The sequence below is a fragment of the Coffea arabica genome, chromosome 3c (assembly GCF_036785885.1).
Source record: "Coffea arabica cultivar ET-39 chromosome 3c, Coffea Arabica ET-39 HiFi, whole genome shotgun sequence".
Lineage (NCBI taxonomy): Eukaryota > Viridiplantae > Streptophyta > Magnoliopsida > Gentianales > Rubiaceae > Coffea > Coffea arabica.
Window position 1 is genome coordinate 42,237,429 of NC_092314.1, and position 16,326 is coordinate 42,253,754.

The 16,326-nt window shown below is 34.6% G+C and overlaps 2 protein-coding genes across 2 annotated transcripts; both read left to right on the forward strand.

The window, feature by feature from the left end:
- Positions 1 to 6,612: 6,612 nt before the first annotated feature.
- Positions 6,613 to 8,718, forward strand: LOC140037745 (pectinesterase 2-like). The gene is made up of 2 exons (XM_072082782.1): positions 6,613 to 7,574; positions 7,864 to 8,718. Exons 1-2 carry the CDS (start codon positions 6,686 to 6,688, stop codon positions 8,550 to 8,552), a joined length of 1,578 nt encoding a protein of 525 aa, XP_071938883.1. The 5' UTR covers positions 6,613 to 6,685; the 3' UTR covers positions 8,553 to 8,718.
- Positions 8,719 to 13,264: 4,546 nt separating this feature from the next.
- LOC140038000 (uncharacterized) lies at positions 13,265 to 16,326 on the forward strand. The gene is made up of 7 exons (XM_072083186.1): positions 13,265 to 13,468; positions 13,526 to 13,593; positions 13,759 to 13,810; positions 14,249 to 14,837; positions 15,264 to 15,812; positions 15,972 to 16,063; positions 16,264 to 16,326. Exons 1-7 carry the CDS (start codon positions 13,265 to 13,267, stop codon positions 16,324 to 16,326), a joined length of 1,617 nt encoding a protein of 538 aa, XP_071939287.1.

The following is a 16,326-nucleotide window of genomic DNA, read 5'->3' on the forward strand; positions in this document are numbered from 1 at the left end:
TAATTAATTCCTTCCTATTATCTTACCAAATGTGCATTAATTGGCGAATTCTATTTACTCTTGGCATTTATATTGATCACAGGGAGTTGGAGCAAAATATAGTAAAAAGATAAAAATTTACCAAATGTAATTTGAACTGACAAAGGTAGTTCAGCACAAATAGGAAATGTGCCAAAGAAAAAGGTTATGTACTGTCGACAGTAGGGTGTTATGTATGGAAACGCAAATCTATATGATCAATTTTTTTTCGACATCGAGGAGTCTAAATATCAAGGCCACCAACCTGATTACAAGAAAAAGCAAAGAAGAAAAGTGTAACGCCAAGAATGTCAATGTCCATAACTAACAGCTTAGATCCCCACCACATATTTTGGATAAGTAACAAATGACTAAGGTCACAGTCTAAAAATGGTGGCTACAGTTGAGCCGCAATACACGTGAATGATTCAAATTACGTAGGGCTCTAATTCAGCACGTGCTGTTTTGTTTTTTTTTTTTAATAATACAAATGTGAGAGTTCGAAGTCAAGATTTAAGACCTTTTACCTATACTTATTTTTTGAATCACTCAATTTATCCCTACCCCACTCCACATGTGCTATTTAAACCTTATCAACCTAGAAAGGATTTTTCCTCGATTCCTTGACATTGACATTCTCGAGTCAAAATCTCTAACCTATGGAATTTTCTTACGTTCATATAAATTTTCTCTCACTTTTAATTTCATTCTAGAGTTTAATCCACTAGTGCTATGATTTTTCCCATGCAGAGTGGATGAACGCGGATCCTCAATATGAACGTGGCATTGACTGAAATATAGCTCAACTATGGTCTCGATTTGATACATCGTTTTGAAAATTTCTTCCTGTTACATATGAATATCAATGCAAACTGTCTTCACAAATTATGACTTAGAAATATCTACTAATTATTTGTATCAACACTTGTTATTCCTAAACACCACACCACCAATCCAAGGGGGGTTTTCCCAATATTTTTTTTTTTAAATAGAGTAACCATTTGGTCGTATAATAATTGGAGAAATATCCATTTCAGGTGCAAAATGAAATACTCCTTCAAGAATCAAAGGTGATATATATATATGTATATTATATACACATATACATACAAACATACATACATATGCATGGAATTTTGATCGACTAAAGGCCACTACAATGAGTAAAAGCTATTTAAGAAAGTATCTCTAACTCCGACCGCATATTGGATTCTAATTTTACACCTACAACTAACATGTGGATAAAGTTTAATTTTTAACATAAAAAAAATGCAACATATATTTCTCTTTACGCAATCTATCCTTCACTTAGTGGAACTTTCTGTGTGAGGTTCGAAATAGGAAATTGTGGTAGAGTACACCGATGATCCTAGAGTCATTGAAAGTATGCCTTATTTTAATAGCGATGTTTTTTTTTTAAAGAACCTTATACGTCTTTTAAAAAATAAGTTAGTTGAATTCAAGTGGTAATATAAATGGAAAACGTCATTGTAGTTAAAAGAATAAAATAAATAGGTGATATCAAAGCTTTCTTGGAATTTGATTGACCAATTAATTTGATTATATAGGTACCGGTATGCCAAGATAAAGGAGGCAAAAGTACGCAATAAAAAATGTCATGAAATGTGAAACCCCAATGATATTTGAATTCCCTCACACCCCCACCCCCCGCCTCCAAAAAAAAAAGAAAGAAAAAAACCCAAAATGGAAAAATACTGAATTGTCAACTTTGAACGTTAAGACTTGTTTTCTGAAATTCCTAACAGCTAAATCCACTCAGCAGTTTTTTTTTTAAAACAAAGTACAAATTGGTTTCTTCATTGGGTTAATACAGGTCCAAGATAGCAGTGTTCATCCTATGTACCGCCTCAAAACAGGCATTACTTCATGCATTTCCAAATGACAATACATATATCCTAACTGCATGATTTTGTCAATGCTGAATAATCAATCACAATCTACCTAATCTCAGCAGAAGCCACTTACACATTGCAATACATAATATTCGATCAATTAATATGTCGTTACCACGTAAAATGTAAAAAAAAAAAAAATTTAGCATAGTATAAACACGTTTTTCAATTAATTTTTTTTTATGTTTTGAATTGCTTTTTTAATACATCACTTTATATAAAGTGTTATAATATCATCATAAAAAATTTTTTCAGATAATCTTCAATCCAAAAGACTCAACCTTTTTTTTTTTTTTTTAATTCAATCAAGTATTTGAGCTTCCAAAAAGGGAAAAGCAAAAGTGCGTCCATGCAACGAATACTGTCTATATCCATGCATGTTTATATGCAGCCAATATTCTCCACAAGAAGACAATTACAAACTAATGATGAGAATGTGAAGTAGACGCGTTTCCTCCTGATTTTTATTTTGTCAACGAACAAAATATATAGGTCAAAAATAGCTGTAACTACATTTCATGATTAGGTTTAGTCTCCGCAGACAAAGCCAGAAAATTTTGTTGATAGCTGGTAAAAGAACTAGTTTTTTTTTTTTTTTGTTATTTTTGTTTTGATCATTTCTTGTATAGTTGAAACTTTCTAATGGAGTGGACCCCAACATTTTTTGGCCTAAACATGAAACAACAGGTCTCAAGTCTAAACTGATAATAAGCTAACAAACGTTAAAGTACCACACGTAAGATCCAACTAAAAAAAAATGGGAAATATATTTGTAGAAAAAAAGGAAAAAAATGGAAAAAAAAGATTTGCAAAATGCGTTTTGCATAATCATATGCATAGTCGGGGATGTGAACATTAGTATTTGTAAGTATTCTAGAATTTTAGAGCTCCATTTAGATTGGAAATTTTGGATGTTTTTGAAAGAAAAAAAAACTCTAAAAATGTGATGTATATAAGGTAAAAATGTAATTAGAAAAAAGTATCCTGAGAATATTTTAAAGTTTTTCTATAAAAACCTAGCAATCTAAATTGGACCTTAAAACTTAAAAATAGTAAATTTACTTTGTCAATGTAATTTATAAATTATTCTAGGTGGATTATAAAAGGTTTTAACCATGAACAGCATGATTTTTTTTTTTTTTTGGCTACAATTGATTCGAACTTTAACAGACTAGTGCAAGAGCGTTGCAGATATGTTTTATTAATTATTTTTTAATTTTTATTGTAAATGAGAGGACTAGAACTCAATACCTCTTATTTATAATAGCTACCAATTTACCAATCCCTCGCCCCCAACGGATATGTCAATAAAATGGGCAGCTGTACTCGATTGAGAATTTACAATTTTCACTTGTTGTAGCTATAAATTTTTCAACGCTTACTTCTCAAAGGTAATCCTTGTTTAAACGACATTGGTTCGCACTTTCTTCTCCAAAATTTCAAAAATATGAAAAAGAAGAAAGAAAAAAAATCCATGCTCGATCGCCCGTTAAAAGTAAAAACCCTCCACCAATATCCTAGAAATAAAAAGAAGGATGAAAGAAAGTATTTTGAAAATTGAAAATCGCAAATCAAGGTGCATTCTTTATTGCTTGTAGATCCACATCATTGTTCAAATCTTTCCTGCGTTTAGCCAGGAAAATATTTCAGTGGGGACCCAAATAATAATCAGTAAATAAAACAAGCAGGTGTGGAAAAAAATCCTCTAATGCTCTACAATCCATTTAAGTATCATTGTTTTAGAGTATCACAAGTAAATGAAACTCCCCAAAGTAATGAGTTTATATTAATAGTCATTTGTTTGCTATTCAAAATTGCTACTCAATTAGTCATTAGTTTACATTTTCTATTTGATTTCTACAAATTATTGGGGTACTGACAAAATTTTTAGCAACTGAATACCTTAAATGTATAATTTACGTTGGTCAGTGGAAGCACACTAACAAATTAGTATGGTAAAAATAAAAATTTTTTAAGAATTGTACTCTTAAAGTTGAAATTTTCCTTTGTGCCTGGCCCGCTGGCCAATAAATAGATCTGCCAGGAATTGTTTCAAACATCCTCAATTCATACCACAGAAAATAATAACAAGTATCTACTCATACCATCCTCTTGCATTTCTCTGTAAATTATTAGGAGCTTTAGCTTAATTTGCTTTCTCCTTAGTTGTCTAACAGCCAAAAAGATAAAGGAATAGAAAAACAGAGAAATGACGACAATTAAAAGTCATAAAACAAAAATGGAACAATTTGAAGTGGAAAGCTCAGCAGTGATCAGCATTGCATTTGTTTTTCTTATTAAGAGTTGTTTCCACGAAGCAAAGAACAGCAGCACTCAATGAAGTAATTCAACAAATTAATGCTATCCTGTCCCATGAATTATGTGGCAGCTGTAATGTGAAAGAAAACCAATCAAAATAGACAGGATAGCTACTTGATTTTGAAACCAGTTGCAGAATTCAGATGTTGAATATACTAGTCACAGAGCAGACTAGTGATGTCAAATCTCTAGGTAGAGGACATTTCAAGACTTCGATAATTATCATAAAGACATATGCTAGATTACTAGTTAGTGAAACAGTTTGGTTTTTCGTTTTGTACATCTGATACGTACCCTGCATGAATGTGCACTTTTGACAGCAAGGAGTTATGTATTGAAACGCAAATCTGTATGATCACCCCTTTTTTTTTTTCCACATTTAGGAGCCTAATTCTCAAAGGATAAAATACATATGACCTTCTTGTAACTTTGAATAATGTTGTAAGAACCCCTAAAGTTTCAACATAATCATACAACCCCTTATTGTTCTGTACAAAGTGAAATATGAATAGAAAGTACTCCACTACTAGTAATAGTTAGTATGTTTGAATAGGAGATTATTTGGGATAATTTTTTCAAAAAAAATACTATAGTATTTTTTTATGTGAAATAGAAAGGTGATTGAAAAACGTGTTGATGATGCAAGTAAATAAAAGCATCCAAATAAATACTATCCAAGTGATGGAAGTAGACATGCTCCAAAAAATAATTGTGATGGAATCTTATCATCCACTTAACTCCCTTATGATTTGCATGAATATTTACTTTAACTCTCTATGGCTTTTGTAGCTGTTTATATAGTCCTCTTTTGATCTATGTAAAGTTGGCTAAAACTATTGTATTAAATCAGTACTTAACTAAGGACAATGCTAGTATTTCGACTAACGATGTGATAAATATTATTTTTTTTGCCAAAATTTCATTTTATATAAAATATAGTTGCTAAGCTGGATATTTGAAGCCTTAAAGAGATCACGTGATAATGAACCAAACTACAGGGGAAATATGTATAATTTAGCCAAATATCGAGGCCTGCAACGTAGTTACAGCGCAAAAGCATAGAATAAAAAGTAAAGTCCTTTAACATCTTTTACTTTTCATAACATCAAGAATATTGGTATCTTTAACTATCTATCAGCTAAGCTTAGACTTTGGTGTCCTTTAAATTCCCAAATTTCGTGTGCCTTTAAATTCCACACGTCCTCTTTAAACCTTAGCAACCTACCAAGGATTTTTCTCTGATTTCTTATCATTCTCGTGTCAAAATCTTTAAACTATGGAATTTTCTCAGCGTCCAATGTTAAGACTGGTTTTCTGAAATGCCTAACAGCTAAGTCCACTCAGCAGTTTTTTAAAACCAAAGTACAAATTGGTTTCTTCATTTGGTTAATACAAGTCCAAAATAGCACTGTTCATCTCGTGGAAAAGTTACTTAGATCATTTACAGAAAAATGATACCATTCACTTTCAAATCGGGTATAAAGCAAACTTAATAATCTGTGCAGAAACAATTAATACAGAAATGACATGCCCATTCTGTTTGGGTTCTCGATCACTCCTTGAATGAATTCACATCCAAGTCCGTTACATACGTGAAAGAATTTATTAGCACTGGCTGATAATTTTATTACTATGTTGCTTTCTTGATTTTTATTTGGATAGCTATTTTCAGCAGTTTCTGTAAAAAAAAATATTATTGTAATGATTTGACATATGTTAGATAAAAAGATGATTGAAAGATATATCTATACAGTTATAGTGTAATCGTAAGTTTTACTTAAATTTAGTTATATGAGCTGCAAATCCAAGTTTTACACTAAAGTTGTGAAAGTTCCCATTAGATGTTTCAAAAATTATACAACTGATTTAAATTGGACAACAACTCAACTTGTGAATTGGATACTCGAATCCCAACAAAAACTTGTGCGTCCTTGTCCAGCTAGCTTCCCCGTAACCCATTCAACACTTACTGTCAATGCTGAATATTCCATCACAATCATTCTCTGCAATAAGGTAAACATAAACTAAAGATCAGAATATAACCTAGACGCGTCATGTGCTGAGTCTAATTTCCTCATCCATTCCTGGATTGTCATCGAGTCAATGAAAATAACATATAACTCACTATATATAGTAATAGCTGTTACTATATTTCATGATTAGATTTAGTCTCCGCAGGCAAAATCAGAAAATTCAGAATATTGAATTGCTTTACTACTTTTCAACTATATGATAAAAGCAACGAAGAAGGTGCATCCCTACCCCACATCCAACGTTTTAGACTAGACCGCCCAATGTTTTTGCTTGCACTTCTATATATAGTCACCCAAAGCTCATCCTCAAAGTACTCCACACAAGCTAAGCTAATTACAAGGCTTTCAATTTCCTTAGTCTTCCAGTTTCATCATCTTGACCAAATCCGCCCATATACTGACATGTTGATCTCTAAGTTAGCAATGGCATTCCCGTTGGCAATTTTTCTGTTCATGACTGTTTTTGTTTCTCCTGCCCTCGCTAGAAATATTCCTCCTCCGCCATCAATAAAATCATGGTGTGCACAAACCCCATATCCACAACCATGTGAATATTTCTTGTCGCAAAGCCCTAAATATGGCTATAACTATCCCATAAAAGGGAAGTCCGATTTTTTCAAGATGTCACTCAATCTTGCCTTAGAACGTGCCGTGCATGCCCAAGAAAACACCAATAACCTCGGTTCAAAATGTCGAGATGAGCGCGAAAAGGCTGCGTGGGAAGATTGTTTAGAGCTATATGAAAGCACCATTGTCAAGATTAACAAAACTGTTGATCCTTACACCAAGTGCGATGCAGTTGATGCACAAACTTGGCTCAGCACAGCACTCACCAATCTTGAGACCTGCAAACAAGGGTTCATTGAGCTTGGTGTTGCTGATCATCTTGTGCCCTTGATGTCAAACAACGTTAGCTGTTTAATTAGTAACACATTATCCCTAAACAAAGTGGGATATAATGAGCCAAGTTATAAGGAGGGGTTCCCAACTTGGGTGACTCCGGGCGACAGGAAACTCTTGCAGTCTTCATCTCCAACACCGAATGCTGTGGTAGCACAAGATGGTTCGGGCAACTTTAAGACGGTTGCTGCAGCTGTAGCTGCTGCAGCGACCCGATCAGGTAATGGAAGGTATGTGATACATGTAAAGGCTGGAACGTATAAGGAAAATGTGGAGATTGGAACTAAGTTGAAGAATATCATGTTGGTTGGTGATGGTATTGGAAAAACCATTATCATGGGAAGCAATAGCGTTGGCGGTGGTACCACCACTTTCAAATCTGCAACAGTTGGTAAGTTAAGCTTACAAAGAAAGCAATTTTAGTTTACACACACACACAACTAGCTAGAAGAGATTTTACATAACTTGGAACTTAAATGAATATCAAGGAAGGTTTCTCTCAAGCACAAATTGCTCCACGAAATTGTTTGTTAACAACATGCATGCTCGATGTATAAAGAACTTATTCTTTCCATGCATGGCAGCCCTCTGAAGTGATGTTGGTTTTCAAATTGTATTTAAATATTCATGTGTAGAAAATTGTAACGGAGCTGACAATATTCCTGTCTACATAATTTCAGCGGTTGTTGGTGATGGATTCATTGCTCGAGCAATTACATTTAGGAACACAGCCGGACCTCAAAATCACCAAGCGGTAGCTCTTCGATCTGGTTCCGATCTCTCTGTCTTCTACCAGTGCAGCTTTGAAGGCTATCAAGACACCCTTTACGTCCACTCGCAAAGACAATTTTACAGCGAATGCGATGTCTATGGAACTGTTGACTACATATTTGGAAATGCTGCTGTTGTTTTCCAGAATTGCAATCTTTATTCAAGAAATCCTCCGAACAAGATAAACACTATCACAGCACAAGGTAGAACCGATCCCAACCAAAACACTGGAATATCTATCCACAATTCCAGAGTTACAGCTGCCTCGGATTTGAAGCCAGTGCAGGGCTCAGTCAAGACATATCTTGGAAGGCCATGGCAACAATATTCAAGAACGGTGTTTATGAAAACATTTCTTGATGGTTTAATTGATCCAGCTGGTTGGCTGCCCTGGAGTGGTAATTTTGCTCTAGATACCTTATACTACGGAGAATATGCTAATACAGGGCCTGGTTCGTCAACCGCAAACAGGGTAAGCTGGAAGGGGTATCACGTGATAACTAGTGCAACAGAGGCTTCTAAATTCACAGTCGGAAACTTCATTGCTGGCAATTCTTGGTTGCCCGCCACCAATGTGCCTTTCACTTCTGGTCTCTAATTCTATACCCCCACAAGTTCAATTCTTTATTTTTTATTTAGCACTGAAAAAATCAATGTCTATTTCCTGTTCCTGGTTTTAGTTAATTTGTCATTCTTTCACACCTCCTGTAATGATGGTTGTCTTAAATATCAAGTTAATTATTTGGATTACCATTTTTTCTTGATTTGGGAGACTAATGGTGTTGAATATCTTATACTACTGTCCACATAATTGATCCGATCAAAGTATGAAATTTCAAGTTGATGGTCATGGATGAAATTTCAAGTTCATGGTCATGGTTAATTAGGATTTCGATGACTTCTTCAAGATTTAGGCACTTTGTGTTTACCGTCGGCTTTGTCAACATTAGTCAATAAAGCAACGGTCGGAGACTTTATACCCACAAGTACATTTTAACTTATTCTGTCTTTTTCGACTTGATCAGCAGGAAAAGGATGGAACTGTCAAATTGGATTGTTAAACCATAGATTTTTTCAACATATACTAGAATTTTATCCATGCCTTAACACGGTCTTTTTTTTAAATTTATTGTGAATTTATATAAATATAAATAATTTAAATACAAAAATTAATAGGAATCCTAAATGTTCATTTGTATTAACTTTAAAAAATTAATATATTCTAAATGTTCAATTATTTACTAATTTTTAAAAATTTGTTTACATACTTTCACTATAATATTATAGTATCTATCAAATAATGTATTCCATATAAAAAACCTGGTAGATATTCCTTTTCTTTACAAATATTCTTTTAGATAATTTAATTTTTATAATGACCATAAACCTAGAATTATATATTCATATTTAATTAAGTAGAAAAAATCCAAAAATCCATTTTTCTTCATCAATAAATATTCAATTTCCAACAATATTGATAAATCTGTCAGTGAAACAATTAATTTTCTTTTTTACACTAAGTTAATTCAAAATTAAAGGAAAAATGATGAAAATTTTGAATATTAATCAACAGTACAGTGGTGAAAGGAAGTAATTTGGGATATCTAAGATTTCAATAATTGTAATTTAAAAAAGATTTTACTATAGTCCTACATGTAATAATTTGATAGAAAGCAGAATCATTGAGATAAGATTAGTTGTTTGTTAAAGCAATATCATTAAGATTAAATTAGTTATTTTTTAAAGTTATTTTAAAATTAGAGATAATTTTTAAACATATAATATATTCCAAATAGGAGTCAATATGGGTAAAACCCAAGTGATCCATAACTTATTAATTTTCTTCAATTAGACTTGCCATGTAGGAGTAAGAAATACCTCTAATTAAAATAGTTACTTTCGTAAAATACATACATATATATATACATATATATATATATATATATATGTCAAACTAGCAAACTTCTTCAAACTAACCAAAGATCACAATCTGTTTATTATAACCTTATATAAATACGAAATGGATTAAGTAGCATCCATTGGCATTCTTGTTAGCGTGGTGATGCTAATTGGAAATTGGAATCATGTTTTGCTTTATGTTTTGTTGTTTTTAATGGTTTTCTTCTATATCTTACATATATATAAAAACTTGCCTTGTTTGGATAGTAATTTTCCGAAGAAAAATTGTTATTTTTTCCATGAACACATTTTCCAATCACCTTTTTATCTCACATACATCAAATAGTTACAGTATTTTTGACAGGTTGTCGAGGCCTATGCAATAATAAAAATAAACCTAATTGTTAGTTAAAATAACCAAAACCTGATTCCAAGTACTGGAGCAGGGACTCTAGGTGTGCAATGGGTTACTTGATTCATTCTATTCCCGAAAAGTTTGCTTGGTCCGATATACCCGGATGGGATAGTTTTCTCACAAACAAATATTAATTTGTAGACATGGCAAGTAGGGTCGTATCCTCAGGGACTGGGAATATTTGTTCCTTTAGAAACCCAAAATAACACAAGGGGTGTTTTTGAATAAGGGATGACAATTAAAACAATTTAATTAAAAATATAAAAATAAATAACTAGCTAGAAATTAAATGATAATTCACTAAACTGAGAGTAACAATAATTAAAAGTCCAAGACAATTAAAATAAGAAAACAATTAAAAAAGAAATAAAATATCCAACTGAAAATCAAATGGCAATTCACTAAAATCAAGGTAATAATAATTAACTGTCTACCCAAGAAATAACTTCAGCAATGGTTCACCTAATTGATCATCGATGCACATGCAATTCCAATTATTTATTAGTAAGTAGGTTATAACTGCCAAACAAGCGATGACAGTCAACCCCTCCTTACTGTGTCGGTTATTAAGATACGCCCGTTAACCACTACTCTAATTGAGAAATAATCCTAGGTACGCTCATAAAATTTAATTCCCCAACTACCTTACGTATTAGAGGAGTCCAATTCTAACCAAATAACGCACTACCAGGGTTATTTCAGATTAGTCCGCGTATCTCCCTGACATGAATCTAATCGTGCCAGTTGTCACTATTTCAAGGCAATTAAACAATTACGGATTTAATGCCCTAATTGACGATAGATTATCAAGTTAACTAATTATCCAGATTCAAGACATTCAATTAATTAAATAATCATGAACACTACAATCAAGGGATATGTGAATACCAATAAATAAAGAAAAAAATAAAATTAAATCGATTTCACAATTTTAGACGAACCAAAGCCTCCGTTGTTCCTTGACTAGAGTGAGAGAATTAGTTCATATTTGATGCGAAGAAACCATACAAGATTGAAGAGAGAGCCGTGGCCATCAGTTGGGCAATGGGCAAATTCAATTCGATAGAAGGAATAAAGAAACGCAAAGTTGCAGAGGATGATTTAATGCCTTCACTTTGTCTGTTCATACACAGGAAGAAAAAGGAACTGCTAAAAAGCTAAAAATGAAGGAAAGTCACGTCCGTAGAAGAATTCCACTACTCCAAAAGCTAAGAAGGAAAAGTCAAAGTAAAGCTAAGCTAAAGCTATTGCTCTTTCTTTGCAATTTCTATTTTGTATCTAGTAGTCCTTGCTACTGTGCGGCGGTCTCCATTCTGTCCAAGGCTTTGCGTCCGCTGCCCTCTTCTGCAAAATTACCATAATGGGCACAATTTTTCCTTTTGCCAACAATGCTGCCCCTCGGATAAGCTCTATGGCTTGGACTTCTTTTCTGTTAAATTGACACTTGTTATTATATTTTCGTTATACTCCCTGAAATAGATGTAAAATACTAAAAGTGAGTAGAATTTAACAATTAATCCACATCGAGTCAGATAATAGGAGAAATTAATAATAAAATAAATGATAAAATCTCACCCTATCAATTCCCCCCACACCTAAACCATGCTTGCCCTTAAGCATAAGAACAGTAAACAGACACGAAAATTTGATAATGGCTACTGCCCTGTTTACCATATTGCCAAGATACCATGAGAAAATCATATATCAAGTATCAGTGATCAAAATCAGAAAAACATCAACCCGATTAGCTTCTAAACCACAAACTCCTTCAATTCCAAGTTAACTAATCTAAGAAAAATAAATGAAGTGCAACATTTATCAGCAAATGGTCCAAATATTAATCAAAATCCCCACGTTGAATCTATAAATCGGCAAACTGACCCCTATCACACACTAACACAACTTACACTCTTTTTTTCTTTTTTCCTTTTTTTTCACGCTTTTTATTATTTATTATTTTTTTTCTTTTGAAAGATAGCACAAAAGACTTAGTCTCTAACTATTGGAGCCTTTTGACACGAATTTCGACATTTTTTCAGACGAAGGGGCCCGGTTACTTAGCTCCTATCGCTATAAGACCACGTACTCATAGAAATTACTACTTTTTGACGCGAGAATCGACACTTTAGGTGAAGAGCCCAGTCAATTTCCTTAGTCTTCCAGTTTCATCATCTTGATCAAATCCACCCATATATTGGCATGTTGATCTCTAGGTTAGCAATGGCATTCCCGTTGGCAATTTTTCTGTTCATGACTGTTTTTGTTTCTCCTGCCCTCACTAGAAATATTCCTCCTCCGCCAATTTGGACTTAGGAGCATCAATTAATGTAATATCTAAGTCTATCTATGCTTCTCTGAACCTGGGTCCATTAAAAGAAACTGGAATAATCATTCAATTAGCTAACTGAACTAATGCATATCCTGATGGGTTAGTTGAAGATGTGTTGGTAAAAATTAATGATTTGGTGTTTTTAGTTGACTTTTATGTACTTGATATGGATGATGATCACTCTCACAATCCCTCACCTTTGTTATTAGGTAAACCCTTTTTTAGCACAGCACAAACGAAAATTAATGTCAATAAGGGTACCTTGTCTATGGAATTTGATAGGAAAATTGTGCATTTTAATATTTTTGATCCTATGAAATACCCCTCAAACTCCAACTTGAGCTTTGTTTTCTCTGTGAGTGCTATTGACCCTACGGTGCAAGAAGTGTTTGAAACTGTTGGCAGGGATGAGTTGGAGGTTGTTTTAACCAAGCACCTCGAGTTGGAGACAACTCCTGAGGTGGAGTGAAGTGAACATTTGAAATGCACAATAGGGGCACTACACTCGTTGCCAACCACAACGAAAAGGTATGAAGTTTCACCTATTTACATTTCCGAACCTCACCAAAAGGTATTACCATCTGTGGTGCAGGCACCTGTATTGGAGTTGAAACCCCTACCGAAACACTTAAAATATGCGTATCTGAACGACAACGAAACACTCCCGATGATTATCTCGAATGCACTATCAGACACCCAAGAGGAGAAGTTAATTCGGGTTCTAAGAGAGCATAAAGAGACACTAGGTTGGACCATCACAAACATTAAAGGGATAAGCCCATCTATTTGTATACATCGGATTATGCTGGAAGAGGATGCCAAACCTGTACGGCAGGCTCAAAGGAGGCTTAACCCCCTTATGATAGAAGTGGTAAAAAAAAATTTTTGAAACTGTTAGATGTGGGGATCATCTTTACAATATCGATAGCCCTTGAGTGAGTCCGGTCCAGGTAGTCCCAAAGAAAGCAGGAGTGACAGTGGAGGCCAACCAAACGGGTGAGTTCGTGCCAGTGCACAAATCTATTGGATGGAGGCAGTGTATTGATTACTGTAAGTCGAATGCCGTTACCAAAAAGGATCATTTTTCCCTCCCTTTCATTGACCAAATGGTTGAATGTTTAGCTTGTAGAGTTTACTATTGCTTTTTGGATGAATTTTCAGGATATTTTCAGATAGCAATTGCACCAGAGGATCAAGAGAAGACGACCTTCAGGTGCCCGTTCAGAACCTTTGCTTATAGACGAATGCCCTTCGGGTTGTGCAATGCATCTGCAATATTCTAGAGGTGTATGGTAAGTATTTTTTCTGAATATGTGGAAAACAATTATTGAAGTTTTCATGAACGATTTCAGTGTGTATGGTAATAGTTTTGATACATGTCTAGATAACCTGAGATTGATCTTATTAAGATGTATAGAAACTAATCTCGTGCTTAATTGGAAAAAATGTCATTTTATAGTTGAGCACAGGATAATCTTGAGTCATATTGTATCTTCTAAAGGCATCGAAATTGACGGGGCAAAAATAAATATTATATCTAGCTTTACCTTACCCCGCGAGTGTGTGGGATGTGCACTCTTTTCTTGGACATGCAGGTTTTTATTGAAGGTTTATCAAGCATTTTTCAAAAATTGGAGCCCCATTATTCTAGCTTTTACAAAAAGATGTAGCCTTCGAGTTCGATGACAAGTGTGAGAAAGTTTTCGACAAATTGAAAGAGCTATTGACCTCACCCCCGATCATCCAGCCCCTTAACTGGAATTTGCTATTCGAGATCATATGCGATGCTAGTGATCATGTTGTTGGGGCTATATTGGGGCAAAGAGTGGGAAAGGCAGCTCACGTCATTTACTATGCATCTCGAACTTTGAATGGGACCCAATTAAATTACTCCACTACTGAGAAGGAGCTTCTTGCAGTAATTTTTGCTTTAGAAAAATTCAGGTCATATTTGTTAGGTGCTAAAGTTATTGTATTTTCTGATCATGCAGCATTAAGGTACCTAATGACCAAGAAAGATGCAAAATCGAGGCTCATCAGGTGGATATTGCTCCTACAGAAATTTGACCTAGAGATAAGGGATAAAAGAGACTTAGAGAATCTAGTAGCCGACCATTTGAGTCGTATACCCGTTGGAGAGGAGAACGAGCCATTGAAGGATGCATTCCCTGAAGAGCATTTACTTTCTTTAAATTCTCAATTGCCTTGGTATGCTGATTTGATCAATTATTTAGTAACAGGTAATTTTCCTACAGGTTGGTCAAAATCGAAAAGGGATAAATTGAAGAGCGACACCAAGTATTTCATCTGGGATGACCCGTACTTGTGGAAGAGATGTGCTGACCAGGTGATGAGACGATGTGTAAGTGAAGCTGAATTCCTGTCAATTTTTAATTTTTGTCATACTTTTGCCTGTGGAGGTCATTTTGGACCCAAGAGAATTGCTCATAAGGTATTGAAAAGTGGATTTTATTAGCCTTCTTTGTTTAAAGATGCATATGTGTTTTGTAAGTCTTGTGATCGTTGTCAAAGGGTAGGTAATATAGCCCGTAGAGATCATATGCCCCAAGTCCCGTTAATTTTTGTTGAAAATTTTGATGTGTGGGGTATTAATTTCATGGGGTCTTTTCCTACCTTATTTGATTTTATGTATATTTTGTTGACAGTCGATTACGTGTTTAAATGGGTAGAGGCTGAGGCCACCCGGACTAATGATTCGAAAGTAGTTGCAGATTTTATCAGGTTTAATATTTTTGTATGTTTTGGGATGCCAAGGGCAATTATTAGTGACAGGGGGACGCATTTCTGCAATAAGACCGTAGATGCATTATTTCGCAAGTACGGTGTACTCCACAGGGTCTCGACGTGGTACCACCCTCAGACTAATGGTCAAGCGGAGGTATCGAATCGAAAAATTAAGTCAATCTTGAAGAAAATGGTGCTACTCGATAAGAAGGACTGGAGTCAAAGATTGGAAGATGTGCTTTGGGCTTATCGAACGGCATACAGGACTCCCATAGGGATGTCACCGTACAGATTGATATTTGGAAAACCGTGTCACCTTCCAGTGGAGTTCGAGCACAAGGCTTTTTGGGCAATAAAACAGTGTAACATGAATCTAGAAGATACCGGTGCTCAACGGAAGTTGGATTTGCAAGAATTGGAGGAGATTCGGAATGAAACGTACGAGAATGCATTAATTTACAAGGAAAGAAGTTGGACATTTCATGATCAATAAATTTCGAGAAAAACCTTTGAAATGGGTCAAAAGGTTCTCCTATACCAATCCGGGCTCAAATTATTTCTAGGTAAATTACGTTCCCGTTGGATTGGCCCTTTCGTTATAACTCACGTTTTTCCCTATGGTGCAATAGAAATTCAGAGTACCAAAACAGATAAGCAATTTGTGGTGAATGGACATCGTCTCAAACACTATTATGAGGGTCTTGTAAATGGAGAAGTGGAGGTGATACGTTTGGATGAGCCACAGTGTTCCAAATAGCACTCCTTAGCCATATCTAGCCAAAGACATTAAAAATAGGCGCTCATTGGGAGGCAACCCAATTTCTTTTGGTTGTTTGTTCGATTTTGTTTTGATAGTTTAAATATGTTTTCCTTGAGTTTGACTGATTTCTAGCTTCAATTATCGTTTTTGATGGTTCATAGGTATTTTTCTGGCATGACGCGGGCATGGAAAGCTCACGGTCAGAAGGGTTCTTGCCCTTTTGA